Source organism: Pantherophis guttatus, chromosome 10, assembly GCF_059756535.1.
Source record: "Pantherophis guttatus breed Tessera chromosome 10, ASM5975653v1, whole genome shotgun sequence".
In the NCBI taxonomy this organism is placed as follows: domain Eukaryota; kingdom Metazoa; phylum Chordata; class Lepidosauria; order Squamata; family Colubridae; genus Pantherophis; species Pantherophis guttatus.
In genome coordinates this window covers 17,941,781-17,957,645 of record NC_142072.1, presented here as the reverse complement: position 1 = coordinate 17,957,645, position 15,865 = coordinate 17,941,781, and the positions used below count along the sequence as shown (strand labels likewise).

Here is a 15,865-nt window from a genome sequence, read left to right as displayed (position 1 = left end):
TGCTGGGAAGCAGAGGCCAAAAGGTGGGGGCCAGTGGGCGGCGGGCGGGGCTACATTCGGTGTATAAGACGCACCCAAATTTTCACCCCCTTTTATGGGGGGGGAAAGGTGCATGTTATACTCCGAAAAATACGGTAGTTATTTCAGAATGCAGTCAGTAGAGATGCTTTCCAGTCCTGAGATTCTGTAATTCTTGGTTTATCCTTTCAGGGGCTATTATTCATTTTCAGATCATACCTCCTTATATCTTTTCCTTTAGATCATCATTCACAAGCTCTTGAGTATGTTCCACCCGCGGCCATTTGTGAAAACTCGTTTTGCTCCTCAGGGAGCAGTGGCCTGCATTCAAGCTGTGGCAGAGTTCTACTACAAAATAGCCTTCAGGTAAAGTAAAGGTAAAGATATCCCCTGTCCGGTCATGTCTGAGTCTATGGGGCAGTTCTCATCTCCGTTTCTTAGCTGAGGGAGCCAGCGTTGTCCGAAGACATACATAACATCAAGGCGTACAGAACTCTGTTACGTTCCCGCCAAAGTGGTAGCTGTTTATCTACTCGCATTTGCATGCTTTCGAAGTGCTAGATGGGCAGGAGCTGGGGCAAGGAACGGGAGCACTGCACTTGGGTCTGGAACCTGGGGTAACTGCTTAGCCATCCCACCCCCACCCCCTTCAGATATGGTCCCCCAAGAGAAGAAAGGTCGTATTCAGTGTGGGGCATGGGAGGAATAGGTGTGCAAGTATGTATAGGTAGATCTGAGCAGGAAGCGTGTTGGGTGCAACCGCAGGTGGGACCATTTCATCCTGTTGCTTAGAACGATCTAAAGCAGAGGCATCAAACTCGCGGTGTCAACGTAATGTATCAGGACTTTTTCCCCCTTCGCTAAACCGGGCAGGGGCGGGGCCAGCATGCGACACATCCAGCCTGTGGATTCTGAGTTTGACACCCCTGATCTAAAGGAAAAACACTAAGGGATATACTTTATGTACATGACTCCATGGCAGTGGTGGAATTCATTTTTTTTTACTACCAGTTCAGTGGGCATGGTTTGGTGGGCGTGGTGTGGCTTGGTGGGCATGGCAAGAGAAGGATACTACAAAGTCTCCATTTCCACCCCACTCCAGAGGAAGGATACTGCAAAATCCCCATTCCCTCCCCACTCCTGGGGGAAAGACATTGCAAAATCTCCATTCCCACCCCAGTCTGGGGCCAGCCAGAGATGGTAATTTGCTGGTTCTCCGAACTGCTCAAAATTTCCACTACCGGTTCTCCAGAACCTGCTGAATAGCACCCCCGTTCCATGACCTCGATTAACGAACTGACCCCTTTCCAAAGTTATGGCCCATCTGAATTGTTGGCCCTCTGTTTTCCCTAAATGCTTTTCCTGTCAAACTGAGAACTGATGACCTTGCTGGGATTATTAAAAAGCCTTAAAACATATTGCAGTTGTTTTTCATTGTAGGTAGATATAAGTGTTTTTTTTTAAAGTTTGTGATCTGTTTGATGTTTATGTTTTATTTAAATTGCTATGAGGTTTCAGTATTGAAGGCTCTAAAAACGTAATCATAAATAAAGAAGGTCCAGTTGATTTAACTTTTAATTCAAAGTTAAATTTAGCTTCCTTTGTCCCGAACAGATTGAATTGTTGGGATGTGAGATTCCTCCCTCAGTGCCATTTAAAGACCATGTATTTAAAGGCCTTCTGTTGCTGGGTTGTCAGATTGAGAATAATCGTCCTTGCTCACTGGTTCCTCAACAGGAGAACAGTTGTTCTAAACTCCACGTAGGAACAGTCCTGCACTAACGTTGCTTATTGGAATCATGTGTTACTTATTGGTACAGACAAGCAGTTCCCATGTGATAGGGAGGGAGTGTTTCATGTGCCAGTGAAATGGATCACCTGGTGATTACCTTCTCAGCTGAGCATCTAGTCAACCTGCTTTGCACGTAAATAGACTCTGATTCATTCCTTGGCATCTCCAAAAGGTCTGTCAAAAATTCCAGCCAGATGCCCAGGAGAGAGTACATCCAAAAGCACTGTGCAACCATTTAGTTTCCCACTTCCTAGAAAGTGGGAACCATCCAGGGGTGAAATCCAGCAGGTTCTGACAGGTTCTGGAGAACTGGTAGAAGAAATTTTGAGTAGTTCGGAGAACTGGCAAATACCACCTCTGGATGGCCCAAGAGTGGGGTGGGAATGGAGATTTTGCAGTATCCTTCCCCCAGGAGTGGGGAGGGAATGGAGTTTTTGCAGTATCCTTCCCCTGCTACTCCCACCAAGCCACACCTGCCAAGCCACACCCACAGAACCGGTAGTAAAAAAATTTGAATTCCACCACTGGACCCATCTACTATACCTAAGCAAGAAGAGCATGAAATGTATAACTGTCATTTTTGCAATTGTGGGTATGTGACTGGCTTTGTTACACATACGTCAGGAAGTTCTGTGATCCTCTATAACTCCTGCATCTGAATGGATTTGCACTTATAAATCTTTTTCTATGGTAGATCAATCTAAGTGACCGATGAGAAATAGTCAGTGCAGTTTATTAATTCAGAATATGCCTAAACAGAGAGCTAATGTTTCATCTATGAGAACATAGAACTCTGCTTAATAGTTAATACACTGTGAAAAATAGAAAAAAAATTCAGAGTTACAATTATGTGCTTTATATAGAAAGGTTTTCATTCGATTTTGAGTCCCCGCAGATGCTAGCAGCTCCATTTAAAATAATTAAATTAAATTAAATTTAAATAATAAAACACAATCATTAAGTTAAATTAAAATAATAAAACACAATCATTTTTAAATACACATAGTGCAGAGTAGGAGCTCTTAAAAAAACACCTTCCAAAATGCAAAGTCTTCTTTTATGTTTTGAAGGCGAGAAGCACCATCAATATTGTATGTATGAGAGGCAGAATATTCCACCCTGTCAATTATTCAGTATTAATGGCAATGCTGGGAATTTACCATAGAGGCAAACTGGAAGCTTCTGCAGCTGTCTAAGCATGTCTCAGTAAATGAATCATGTGAAGAAGTTCCACTGTTTAGCCACTTCAATCTTGCTCATTTAGATAAAGGTAAAGGTTCCCCTCGCACATATGTGCTAGTCGTTCCTGACTCTAGGGGGCAGTGCTCATCTCCGTTTCAAAGCCGAAGAGCCAGCGCTGTCCAAAGACGTCTCCGTGGTCATGTGGCCGGCATGACTAAACACCAAAGGCTCACAGAACACTGTTCCCTTCCCAACAAAGGTGGTGCCTATTTTTCTGTTTGCATTTCTTATGTGCTTTCGAACGGCTAGGTTGGCAGAAGCTGGGACAAGTAACGGGAGCTCACCCCATTACACAGCACTAGGGATTCGAACTGCTGAACTGCCGACCTTTCGATCGACAAGCCCAGCGTCTTAGCCACTGAGCTACTGCGTCCCATTTTACTTTACTCATTTACAATAACCCAAAATTCTTCTGGCTTACTAGGATGTGGGAATGCAGTCGTCTTTATTTGGTGCAGATGAGGGAAGATAAATTTGAAAATAAAGTGCTTAGCTTCATTAAGGACATGATTGGCTGATTGCTCTTTTTGATTTCAGAATCCATGCAGAATTCCAATTGAATGAGCCTCCAGATTTCCCATTCTGGTTTTCTCCTGCTCAATTCACGGGCTACATTGTCCTCTCAAAGGATTCTTCCCATGTTCGAGAGTTCAAGCTATTTGTCCCTAATAACAGGTAAACTTCTCCAGTTTCCAGTACCACTGGTCAAGAAACAGCATGAAGTTAGCTTCAAATTCAAAGCATGCACACTCAATACATCATTAACGATTTCACATTCTTCTACCTGAAGACAGTTTACAGTAAGCATTTGGGTATGATTCATTTTCAGTTGGAAAAACAGGCCTGCTTTAATTTTAGTTCTTAACAAGCTTAAACCCAAAATGATTATCGTTTCCCAACTGAATTGGGAGGCTCTGTTCTCTGATCTTCTTTGGATAGAGTTCATTGCCTTGACCAACCTAAAGTTTATGTCATCCTGGTTTCTTTAAAAAGACACAGTGACTGAATGTAGTATCATGTGCTAAGCCAAAATCAGATAAACCAGATTGTAGCTTGTGGCATGATTTCAGCTACTCAAGTCAGGCAACCGAGTGGTCTTACCGGGTTTTTAGAGCAGAGTTTCTCAACCTTGACAATTTTAAGATGTGTGGACTTCAACTCCCAGAATTCCCATGCTGGCCAGGGAATTCTGGGAAATAAGTCCACCCATCTTAAAGTTGCTGAGGTAGAGAAAGCCTGATATATAGAGCATGTGCTTTGGCACTGACCTTTTGCCAGAAGAAGATGAAACTTGGCGAGGGATAAGATTTTGGAATGTCCATATGGCCTTTCGAACAAATTGCAATGATTTATTTAACAAGACCTTGTCTTGTTGTCAATATATTCCATATGTACTTCTGAATGCTATGTTTGGTAATTGCCCTCTTCCCTTTCTCATGGGTGCCCTGCTTCATACGAATGAAAGTTTCTGGCCTTGTTGAATACAGCTTTCCCATTTCTAATGATGGTGACTTTTTCCCCCCCCCATCAGGTCTCTCAATGTAGATATGGAATGGTTATACGGTGCGTTAGAGAGCAGCAACATGGAGGTGGATATCGGATACTTGCCTCAGGTCTGTAGCAAGTGTGGACTAATCCTCTCTGTACACGCATAGACATTCTTGTTCTTTTTCAGTTAACAAGAACATTCAGTCTTTTCCAAGCTAGTCTCAACCATCTTTCCATAAAATGCTGGCTAAGAAATTGGAGAATCCTTTTCCAGCTATTCCATAATGATTGTGTTTATGTTTAGTGTAGCTATTGAAACAACCCTGGTTCTGGATGTGTGAAATAGATTACATCATAATAGAATAGAATTCTTTATTGGCCAAGTGTGATTGGACACACAAGGAATTTGTCTTTGGTGCATAAGCTCTCAGTGTACATAAAAAGGAAAGATACATTTGTCAAGAATCATAAGGTACAACACTTAATGATAGTCATAGGGAACAAATAAGCAATCAAATCATATTAGGAAAGTATAAATTGTAAGGATACAGCAACAAGTTACAGTCATATAGTCATAAGTGGGAGGAGATGGGTGATAGGAACGATGAGAAGACTAATAGTAATAGTAGTGCAGACTTAATGAATAGTTTGACAGTGTTGAGGGAAGTATTTGTTTAGCAGAGTGATGGCATTCGCGAAAAAACTGTCCTTGTGTCTACTTGTTTTGGTGTGCAGTGCTCTATAGCGTCGTTTTGAGGGTAGGAGTTGAAACAGTTTATGTCCAGGATGTGAGGGGTCCGTAAATATTTTCACAGCCCTCTTTTTGACTCGTGCAGTATACAGGTCCTCAATGGAAGGCAGGTTGGTAGCAATTGTTTTTTCTGCAGTTCTAATTATCCTCTGAAGTCTGTGTCTGTCTAAGGCAATCAAATATCACTTCGGTATCCCCAAAAGGTCTTATGTCCCTGTTGCTTCGCAGATGGAGCTGGAGTCTCTGGGACCATCTACCCCTTCGGTGATTCATGATGAAAATGGGAATGTGATTGACAGCAGAGAAGGAGAACCAATTCAGTTTATTTTTGAAGAGATTTCCTGGCAGAGAGAAATAAGCTGGGAAGAAGCATCTGGGAAACTGGAAGTGGTCATGTATCCATTTAAGAAAGTACGTAAAGAGCTTGACATCCTCTCAAACGTGATTAAATAATTATGTCCATGCTCTAAGGAATTAAAGTAATAACAGTTATGCAGGCCATATACCAGTAGTGAAAGTGACTTAACCTACTAACAAAACAAGCAGCTCTTTTAGCCAAAACTTGGATATATTAAATAAATACACAGTACATTTTTTTTTTTTTTTTGGAGACATGCTTGGAAGTGCTTGGAAGTACTGGTTGAGGTCCCAAGTGGAATCTGGATCTCTTAGAATAAATGGTGTTTTTAATGGCTGCATCTTCTCTCCTTCCCCTTATCCAAATCCCTGATGCCATGGTGAAAGAGGCAAGCGACAGAAATGTTTCTAGGAGCTTCTTATCAGCAGGGAACACAAAGGCTGCGTGTAACTCAGGAGCTTGAAACAAAGAGAGGATTTATAGCTCAAAATATGAAATGTTAGACCGCTCTTGTAACAAAGCTCTCCCTCCATGAGCTAGTGGGGAAAAAAATTCCAGGAGAAAATGAGGGAACTTGAACAATCGAGTTTATTTTAAGACATTTGTCCATGGCTGGCTCTTAAGCAACACAAGTGCTTTTGGCTCGAGGGTTGGATCAGGCTTTGTGCCATGTTGATGGAGCAGTTCCAAAGTGGGTGGGCCAGGGCTTGATTTTGGGGTATGGGGGTGAAAGGGCACCGTGAGTCTCTGAGAGGCTTAGGTGCAGTGGTGAAATCCAAATTTTTTTACTACCGGTTCTGTGGGCATGGATTAGTGGGCATGGTGTGGCTTGGTGGGCGTAGCAGGGGAAGGATGCTGCAAAATCCCCATTCCCACCCCACTTCAGGGGAAGGATACTGCAAAATCTCCATTCCCACCCCACTTCAGGGGAAGGATGCTGCAAAATCCCCATTCCCACCCCACTTCAGGGGAAGGATGCTGTAAAATCCCCATTCCCACCCCACTTCAGGGGAAGGATACTGCAAAACCCCATTCCTACCCTACTTCAGGGGAAGGATACTGCAAAATCCCCATTCCCACCCCACTTCAGGGGAAGGGTGCTGCAAAATCCCCATTCTCACCCCACTTCGGGGAAGGATACTGCAAAATCCCCATTCCCACCCCACTTCGGGGAAGGATACTGCAAAATCCCCATTCCCACCCCACTTCAGGGGAAGGGTGCTGCAAAATCCCCATTCTCACCCCACTCCAGGGGGAAGGATACTGCAAAATCCCCATTCCCACCCCACTCTGAGGCCAGCCAGAGGTGGTATTTGCCGGTTCTCCGAACTGCTCAAAATTTCCGCTACCGGTTCTCCAGAACTTGCTGGATTTCACCCCTTCTTAGGTGCTTTTAATCCGCACCCCAACCACCCAAACACACGCAAAAAAAGCTGCCAGATTTGGCCTCACCCACTCAAGGGTTGCAAGGAAAATAATAGCCTACAGGGCACGGGTCTTTTGCATGCTTGTCTTAAGAAGAACGGATTTCCTTTTGAAAGGCTTATATAGCAGGATTGGCCAACCTGCGCATAACGCCAGATCTCTGCTTAACTTGAAATATGTGACTTTTTGTTAAATGAATTGCGAGAATATTGCATATGAGCCATTACGTAAATAGTAGTTTAACTTTCCTTGCCTGCATTAGAAGCAGAAATGGGGACTAGTTATTTCCTGAACCACTTGAAAATGTCACGGTGGTAAATTAAGATGGGAAGTTGAAAAAGATCCCAGAAAAGGGCATTGAGAAAATCACTTACGCTCTGCTGCTGTGAATATTTCTAGGAGATTCCCAAAGGTGCTTTTTTTTTCCCCAAAAGGCAACTGGACTTTCTTGTTTTTCTTTGAAGACATTTCACTTCTCATCCAAGAAGCTTCTTCAGCTCTGACTGGATGGTGGGGAAGGGAAGGATTTCTACTCTTTGCAGACAACTGGTCATTTGCATTCTTTTAGCAAGTCGTTGAGGCTACTTGGAGGTTTATCTGTGTTGTCAAGGTCACCTGAGTGCCTAGGAAGATGGGTGTGATCGGTATTTTTACCTTTAAATATCAGAGCAAGTGAAACCTGCACAACCTCAGGGGCCTTTCTCTTGTCTTTGATTTTGGGAGGGGGGCTCCCTTTGAAATGCAAATAAGTATCAACAAGCTTAACGCACTGTAAGCTGCCCTGAATCTCCGGACAAGGGCGGCATATAAATCAATTTTTTTTTTTAAAAAAAGTGGTTTTTCTCATAGCCCTGATGGAGGAGGAAGACTTCACAAAAAAGTCTTCAGTAGTTTCTGAGCACCTACCACATCCTGTGGAAGGGACACTGTGGCTCAGTGGCTAAGACACTGAGCTTGTCGATCAAAAAGATCAGCAGTTCAGCGGTTCGAATCCCTAGTGCCGTGTAACAGGGTGAGCTCCCGTTCCTTGCCAACCTAGCAGTTCGAAACCACATAAAAAATGCAAGTAGAAAAATAGGGACCACCTTTAGTGGGAAGGTAACAGCGTTCCGTGCACCTTTGGCGTTTAGTCATGCCGGCCACATGACCACGGAGACGTCTTTGGATAGCGCTGGCTCTTCGGCTTTGAAACGGAGATGAGCACCGCTCTCTATAGTCGGGAACGACTAACACGTATGTGCGAAGGGAACCTTTACCTTTACCACATGATGTGGGAAAAAATACCTTTTTTTCTTGACAGTTGTACATTACAGGTATTCCTTGACTTAAAACCTCTTGTTTAATGACCATTCAAAGTTTCAGTGGCACTGAAAAAAGTGAATTATGACTGGTCCTCGCACTTCTGACCATTGCAGCATTCCCATGGTCATGTGATCAAAATTCAGGCGCTCTCAACCAGCATGTATTTAGGATGGCTGTAGTGTCCTGGAGTCATGTGATCACCATTTGCAACCTTCCCAGCTGGCTTCCGACAAACATAGTGGGGGAAACCAGATTCACTTAACATCTGCATGTTTCACTCAATAATTGCAGTGATTTGCTTAACAACATAGCAAAAAAAAAGGGGGTGTCAATAACTCACTTAACAACCGCTTTGCTTAGCAATGGAAATTGTAGTCCCAATTATGGTTGAGGACTACCTGCACAGTATGTAGGGCACTGTGGCCAATCAGGAACATTCTATATGTCTCTATTTTGAATATACTATAAAGAATAGAACACTTTTAACATTTTAGCATTTGTAACATTAAATACATGAGCCAGACATGATCCCAAATGAAGGGTACGTACATTCAGCTCGTTTTGTTTTTCAGGTTTCCTACTTTCCCTTTACCCAGGCTTTCGAAAAGGCCAAGTCTGAGGGTAAACTTGTGCATTCCATACTCTTGTGGGGATCCTTAGATGATCAGTCATGCTGAGGTAAGGGCTGAATTTGACATTGGGGTGTTTTTTTAAAATGAGTTTGTCAGGAAGTCTAAGTTGTTTTTTCCTCCATCCTAAGGTAAAAATGTTAGAGGATGTTTACTGAGAATATTAGCAAATTAGCATGTGAGGTAAACATAAACATTAGCATGTGAGGTAAACTTAGGGGATGGAGACTAAAACATATGAAGAACGGTTGCTGGAACTGGGTATGTCTAGTTTAATGAAAAGAAGGACCAGGGGAGACATGATAGCAGTGTTCCAATATCTCAGAGGCTGCCACAAAGAAGAGGGAGTCAAGCTATTCTCCAAAGCACCTGAGGGCAGGACAAGAAGCAATGGGTGGAAACTAATCAAGGAGAGAAGCAATTTAGAACTAAGGAGAAATTTCCTGACAATTACAATTAATCAGTGGAATAACTTGCCTCCAGAAGTTGTGAATGCTCCAACACTGGAAGTTTTTAAGAAGATGTTGGATAACCATTTGTCTGAAGTGGTGTAGGGTTTCCTGCCTAAGCAGGGGGTTGGACTAGAAGACCTCCAAGGTCCCTTCCAACTCTGTTATTCTATTCTATTCTATAATATACTGGTGGTTTTAATACCCTGACTCTTAACTCAATAGCTCATGAAACCTTGATTTTGCAAAGCCTCTATAAAGGTGCTTAATTTGTTAAAGATCTTGTGCTAGGTTGATTTTATATAAAAATCTCAATAAAATAAGTATGAGTACAAGCCAGTATTTCTCAACCTTGGGAGCGTGAAGATGTGTAGGTTTCAACTCCGAGAATTCTTGGGGTTGAAATCCACACATCTCCAAGCTACCAAGATTGAGAAATACTGGCTTGTACTCATACTTATTTTATTGAGATTTTTATATAAGCACTGCTTATTCTTTTCCTTTTTAGTATTAAACTGACAATGGGCCACACGTTTTATGGATTGTGATTTTAGTATAGTTAGACCCTGTATAATTGACAGACTGGGTTTTATCATAGATTTTAGTTGTTATTTAATATTTTATACTAGGCTTTTTAATTGTATATTTTCTGAGTGTTTTTATTTGTTCTGGTCCTTGGTCTATGACTGTAATAAACTGAATTGAATTGAATTGAATCTAGGCTTTAGTCCAGTGTAGGGGTCTCCAACCTTGGCAACTTGAAGACTTGTGGGCTTCAACTCCCAGAACAAAGCTGGCTGAGGAATTTTGGGAGTTGAAGCACACAAGTCTTCAAGTTGCCAAGGTTGGAGACCCCTGGTCTAAAGTGCTTATGTTGAGCAAAAGGAAGCCATGCTCTGAAGAACTTAAAAAGTAAATTGAGACCAGGCAGGAAGGTAAAAGTTGCAAACAGAGATAGGGAGAGGAAATGCAAGGATAGAAGGGCATACATTCAAACAATTATAAAACAAATGACATTTTGGTACAGTAAGGATGTTTTGACTCAGTTTGCATATTATCTCTCATTGCTTCCAATGCTTCCTTTCTGCTTCTCTTGGAAGCCATTGGCATAATACTGCACACCAAGCTCTGCACAGACTTTACTCCAAACGGCCCTACTAAGCCAATTCAGAGTAACTTGCATTAAGACAAATTAAGCTCCATCTCCCTACCAGACATATCAAGAACCTTGCCTCGGAGCCCTTCTGAGCCGCGGTGGCCCAGTGGTTAGAGTGCAATACTGCAGGCTACTTCTGCTGATCACCGGCTGCCAGCAGTTTGGCAGATCGAATCTCACTAGGCTCAAGGTTGACTCAGCCTTCCATCCTTCCGAGGTCCGTAAAATGAGGACCCAGATTGTTGGGAGCAATATGCTGACTCTGTAAACCACTTAGAGAGGGCTGAGAAGCACTATGAAGCGGTATATAAGTCTAAGTGCTATTGCTTCTGACAGTGCCTACTCACTACTATATTCAATACCCAAATCAATGTTTGCAGCAGGACCAACATAACAGATCTCCCAGGAGATGAAAGTGTTAAACCAGATATGAATATTACTCCTTTGCCTAAAGATTCAGAAATCTGTTCCTAATCCAAAGATTTCACTAAACTTCTTTTGTTCCTCCTCTGGGCAGGTTCAGGGCGAACTCTCCGGGAAACAGTCCTGGAAAGTTCGCCCATCCTTGCATTCCTGAATGAGAGTTTCATCAGTACCTGGTCATTGGTGAAGGAGTTGGAAGATTTACAGGTAAGCTGTTCCTGAAATTCAAGAGGAGGACAAGATGGAATGGGTAGCTTGAGAAGACAGGGAAGTGATCATATATAAGGTGACCAACCTCTTTTAGTAGTAGTTTATTGATGAATTCGTCTTGCAATCTTATCAATCCTTGCTCTATTAGATTGTGTTCTGTTTATTCCTCTACTCTTATGGTGGCCAGTTCTTCTTTGAATAAATCTGGGAAGCTTATAAGCAAGACACAAAAGCAGAAGGACCATCCTTCTTCTGTTTCTCAACGCGTGACTTACATTGGCAGAGTTCTCCTACTTCAGGCATGGCCACAACTGGCACACCATCCAAAGCTGACCACAGTCTCTTGTCTTCTTCACCAGCAGTGGCCAGAAGGATTTCCAAATTGAGAACCTTCTCCTTCCTTGTCAAAGAGACATCGAAGCTGGCACAATTCTTCACTAGCAATGCTTTTAGCTATCCTAAGAAGCTGGAGCTCCCCTAACTGAAGAATTGGTCTTTGCATATGAATGAAATCTAAATAAAGTTATATATGATACATAAATGTCATTTTTAACATTGGTTATGCCAACTGTTTTACATGAGCAAGTGAGTTTGTTTTTATCTTTCAAAAACATTTTGACCTTTCAAAAAACAAATCCTTCTGCCCTTCTGCTCTTGCTCATTCCCTTCCCAACTCCTCAAACAAAGCTTATGAAATGGCGGTCATGCAGATGTTGGTGAATCACAGCTTCCAGCCTCCCTCATTCTGGCTGAAGCCACTGCAACAGGGGTGTCAAACTCAAGGCCCGGGGGATGGATCCGGCCAGTGGGGTGCTTAGATCTGGCCTGTGGTGCCACTCTGGAAACAGTGAAGGACTGTCCCATGGTGCCTCTGCCAGTGAAAATGGAGTTTGGGAAGGCTGCGTGTGGCCCATCCAAGCTCTGTTTTTGCTGGCAGAGGGTTTCAGGAGGCCGTGGCAGCCAAAAAATGGAGCTTGCGAGGGCTGTGGGTGGCACTCCCAAGCTCCATTTTCACTGGCAGAAGGTTGCAAGAGGCCGTTGCAGCTGAAAACAGAATTCGGGAGCCCGTTTTTACGGGCAGAGTGCTCGGGCTGCCACAGGCACCCCCAACCCGCGTGATATTGAGCTGGCCACATCCACCCTGGCCACGCCAACCCCAGCCCCCCAAGGTCAAACACAACCCTAATGCTCTCAACGAAATCGAGTTTGACACCCCTGCACTAGAAGATTGAGTTGAGCAACATCTGGAAGTCAATCCAATACACCAAAATAAAACAAGAAGCAATCAATTAGGAAATGTTATATCATCTGTAATAATCTTTCATGGTTTTTAGATCTTGATGCAAGCATAGACTTTGATCTCATTTTAAACTTAAGATTTGTTTCTATTTGAATCAAACGAAGAGCATCTTACTAACACAAGAAACATTAAATGCGAATGTCTTTTTCACAGATTAAACAGGACAAGATCACCAGTAAACTTGCAGCCCTTCATCTTGAAAAGTATAACTTCCCTGTGGAGATTATGATCTGCCTGCCCAATGGCACTGTGGTAAGATTCTCACTCTCTTGGATCCTTTCAATCACCTCTTGTATTTTTCTAAACCGTGGAATCTTTTGGAATTGCTTTGACTTACCTACAATAAGTACTGAACATCTCATGGACAATTCTGTATCACAGAACTAAAATCAAATTATTTGGAGCAATGCATATCCTTGCGGCACCTAAGAAAACAGAAAAGTATTTTCTAATGATTATGGAGATTCTCAGTCATCCAGATCATGGTTGTCCCAAAAGTACTTTTTCAAGAGGCAACTGGACTGTCTGGTTTTTTTTCTTTGAAGACTTTTTGCTTCTCATCATTAGAGCTGAAGAAGCTTCTTGGATGAGAAGCAAAACATCTTAAAAAAAAAAAACCCAATACAGTTGCCTTTTGCAAAAGCACCTTTGGGATTATTTTCCAATGATTGTTCCAAAGACACAGAAATCAGGATTTGCCAAGGATCTGTAGGATTTTAAAAGTAACTTGCTTGAAAGTAAGTTACATCTTGGGCAGAGACATGGCACAAACATTCTCAGAACCACTGAAGCATTAGGATGGATTAAAGTGAAGAAATTAGCTGAAATATTCCCTCAACTTGAAGCAGGGAGAATTTATCACAAATATGCACAGAAACACTAAAAATTAAATATGAATATTTACTGTTACGACTCTAGGTATCAATATCAACAAAAAAGAGATGCATGGGAGATTGTAGTATGTATATGCAAATATTATCTACCCTGTTTTCCCCAAAATAAGACCTATCTCGAAAATAAACCGTAGCATGTTTTTATGTGTTCGCCTAATATAAGCCCTATCCCCAAAATAAACCCTACTGTTGTGGCCCGCCAGCAGCCTGCACGGATCGTGGCTGATCCCGACAACGAGGCTGGTGTGGTGTCGCGCCAGCAGCCTGCGCAGCTGGTGCTTGCGTCGGACAGCAAGGAGGCCGAAGAGGATGTGATGCCAGAGGCAGAGACTCAGCCAGGGCCTTCAGAACCTCCAGAGGCTCCTTCAAGTGGAGAGAGCGAAGCGTAGGAGCCTCTCCTCAATGCTCGGGCACACAGGGCTGCCAAAAGGCAGGAGTGGCTACTCAGGAGGAGGAGGTCTACTTGAGAGTAAGGTTTGAGGATAATTGGCCACTCCCTTAGCCTATTTAAGTCGCACGCAATTTGTAATTTCTTGCTGGAAACAACGTGTAATTATTACAGAGCAATTTTGGAGAGTGAGTGTCTTATCGTATCTTGTTTTCTGGGCTGGTTGCCAACCTTTGCTGGACTTTGTTCATAATAACTTTGATAAGGACCCTTTGCACGGGAAGCCTGCATTCTTGAAAGGGGTTTGTTTGGAATTAAACAGTGTTTGCGAAGCTTGGTGTGTGTCACATTCTCTGGGAATCCGAAGCTGGGGCAGAACACCTACTTAGGAGTCTGTACAGCCGCCCATTCTGTCTGATTGCTCGCAGTGCCATGGCCACGAGGCGAGGCAGGGTGGTGGAGCTACCCCACGCATCCTGCACCGCCTTACCTCAGGGTCCCGGTAGCCAGGCCATTCACATCCCGACACCTGCCTTGCGGCTGCAGCACCAACACCCATCTGCAGCAGGCGCCCATGTGGCTGCCAGCCCACTTCTTCTGCTTGCTCGCAGCCACAACGGAGCAGGAGGCTGAGTGGCGTGCTGCAGCTGCGAGGGAAGGCAGTTGTCAGGGCATGGACGGCCTGGCTTTGGGACCCTGAGGTAAGCCAGTGCAGGCTGCGTGGGGCAGCTCTGTCTCCCCGCACATTGGTGCACTAAGCAACCTCCTGCTCAGTGGTGGGTTTCAAAATTTTTTACTACCAGTTCTGTGGGTGTGGCTTGGTGGGCGTGGCATGGCTTGGTGGGCGTGGCAGGGGAAGGATACTGTAAAATCCCCATTTCCACCCCACTCCAGGGGAAGGATACTGCAAAATCCCCATTCCCAGCCCACTCCAGGGGAAGAATACTGCAAAATCCCCATTTCCTCCTGATCAGCTGGGATTGAGGAGGCAGAGAATAGATGGGGGCGGGGCCAGTTCTCCAAACTACTCAAAATTTCCGCTACCGGTTCTCCAGAACTGGTCAGAACCTGCTGAAACCCACCTCTGCTCCTGCTCCACCACAAGCAAGCAGAAGTGAGCCTCCTGGGGAACATGGGGAAAAAAATAAGACACCCCCCCAAAAATAAGCCTTAGTGTTTATATTGGGGCCCAAAAGAAAATAAGACCAGGCACGTCTTATTTTGGGGGAAACACGGGTATAAATATTTCTATGCACCAGAGACATCTATGGGAGAGTTGCCCTTTTTGGATCCAAGACATCCAGGCAAGGCAGCCCTAGGCCTTTCTCCACCTTCAGTGGTTGCTGGGGAAAACAAGAAACGTCCTACAGAGTTTTTGAACCCTGCTTCCTTCTTTTGTTTTACAGGTTCACCACATCAATGCCAACTATTTCCTGGATATTACTTCTATGAAGCCTGAAGAAGTTGAGAGCAGCATCTTTAGTTTCTCCTCTGGTTTTGAAGACCCCTCGACAGCAACTTATCTCCAGTTCTTGAAGGAAGGACTTCAGAAAGCCAAATCCTACCTGTAGCCCCCCCCCCCCCCCCCCAAGACCCAGAAGCAAATAAGGGTTCCTCCTACACCCTAATGAGACAGTTCTTGCTTCTTGTCCTTTTGGAGCTCAGGACTAACACAGTATTGAAGAACAAATGTATGTATGTAAATGAAAACTCGCCAAACCAGTAAGTGTTCCTTGGAAATATGACGTCTGAAATTACCTGAATAATGTGAAGGAAGCTGCCCAGATATCTTTCTTAGTTGGTAAATGGTGGGATTATTCTGAATCCAGACAGGCTACAGGAGACAGAGCTTGAGAGATAATATAGTGCAGTGTTTCTCAACCTTGGAAGCTTGAAGATGGGTGGACTTCAACTCCCAGAATCCCGCTGGCTGGGGGATTCTGGGAGTTGAAGTCCACCCATCTTCAAGCTACCAAGGTTGAGAAACACTGATATAGTGCAAAGGGTGGAGACAGATTCTGAGACTGCAATGAGGTACCAG

The 15,865-nt window shown here is 43.7% G+C and overlaps 1 protein-coding gene across 1 annotated transcript in view; it reads left to right on the top strand.

Annotated features, from left to right (window-relative positions):
• SELENON (selenoprotein N) overlaps window positions 1-15,547 on the top strand; it is a 34,466-nt gene extending 18,919 nt beyond the window's left edge. The window contains exons 5-12 of the mRNA XM_060691453.2: window positions 260-384; window positions 3,590-3,727; window positions 4,584-4,665; window positions 5,520-5,702; window positions 8,949-9,054; window positions 11,128-11,240; window positions 12,697-12,795; window positions 15,231-15,547. Of these exons, the coding sequence (XP_060547436.2) occupies window positions 260-384; window positions 3,590-3,727; window positions 4,584-4,665; window positions 5,520-5,702; window positions 8,949-9,054; window positions 11,128-11,240; window positions 12,697-12,795; window positions 15,231-15,395 (1,011 nt within the window). The 3' untranslated portion in view covers window positions 15,396-15,547. The remainder of the gene's footprint in view (window positions 1-259; window positions 385-3,589; window positions 3,728-4,583; window positions 4,666-5,519; window positions 5,703-8,948; window positions 9,055-11,127; window positions 11,241-12,696; window positions 12,796-15,230) is intronic.
• The last annotated feature ends 318 nt before the right edge of the window (window positions 15,548-15,865 follow it).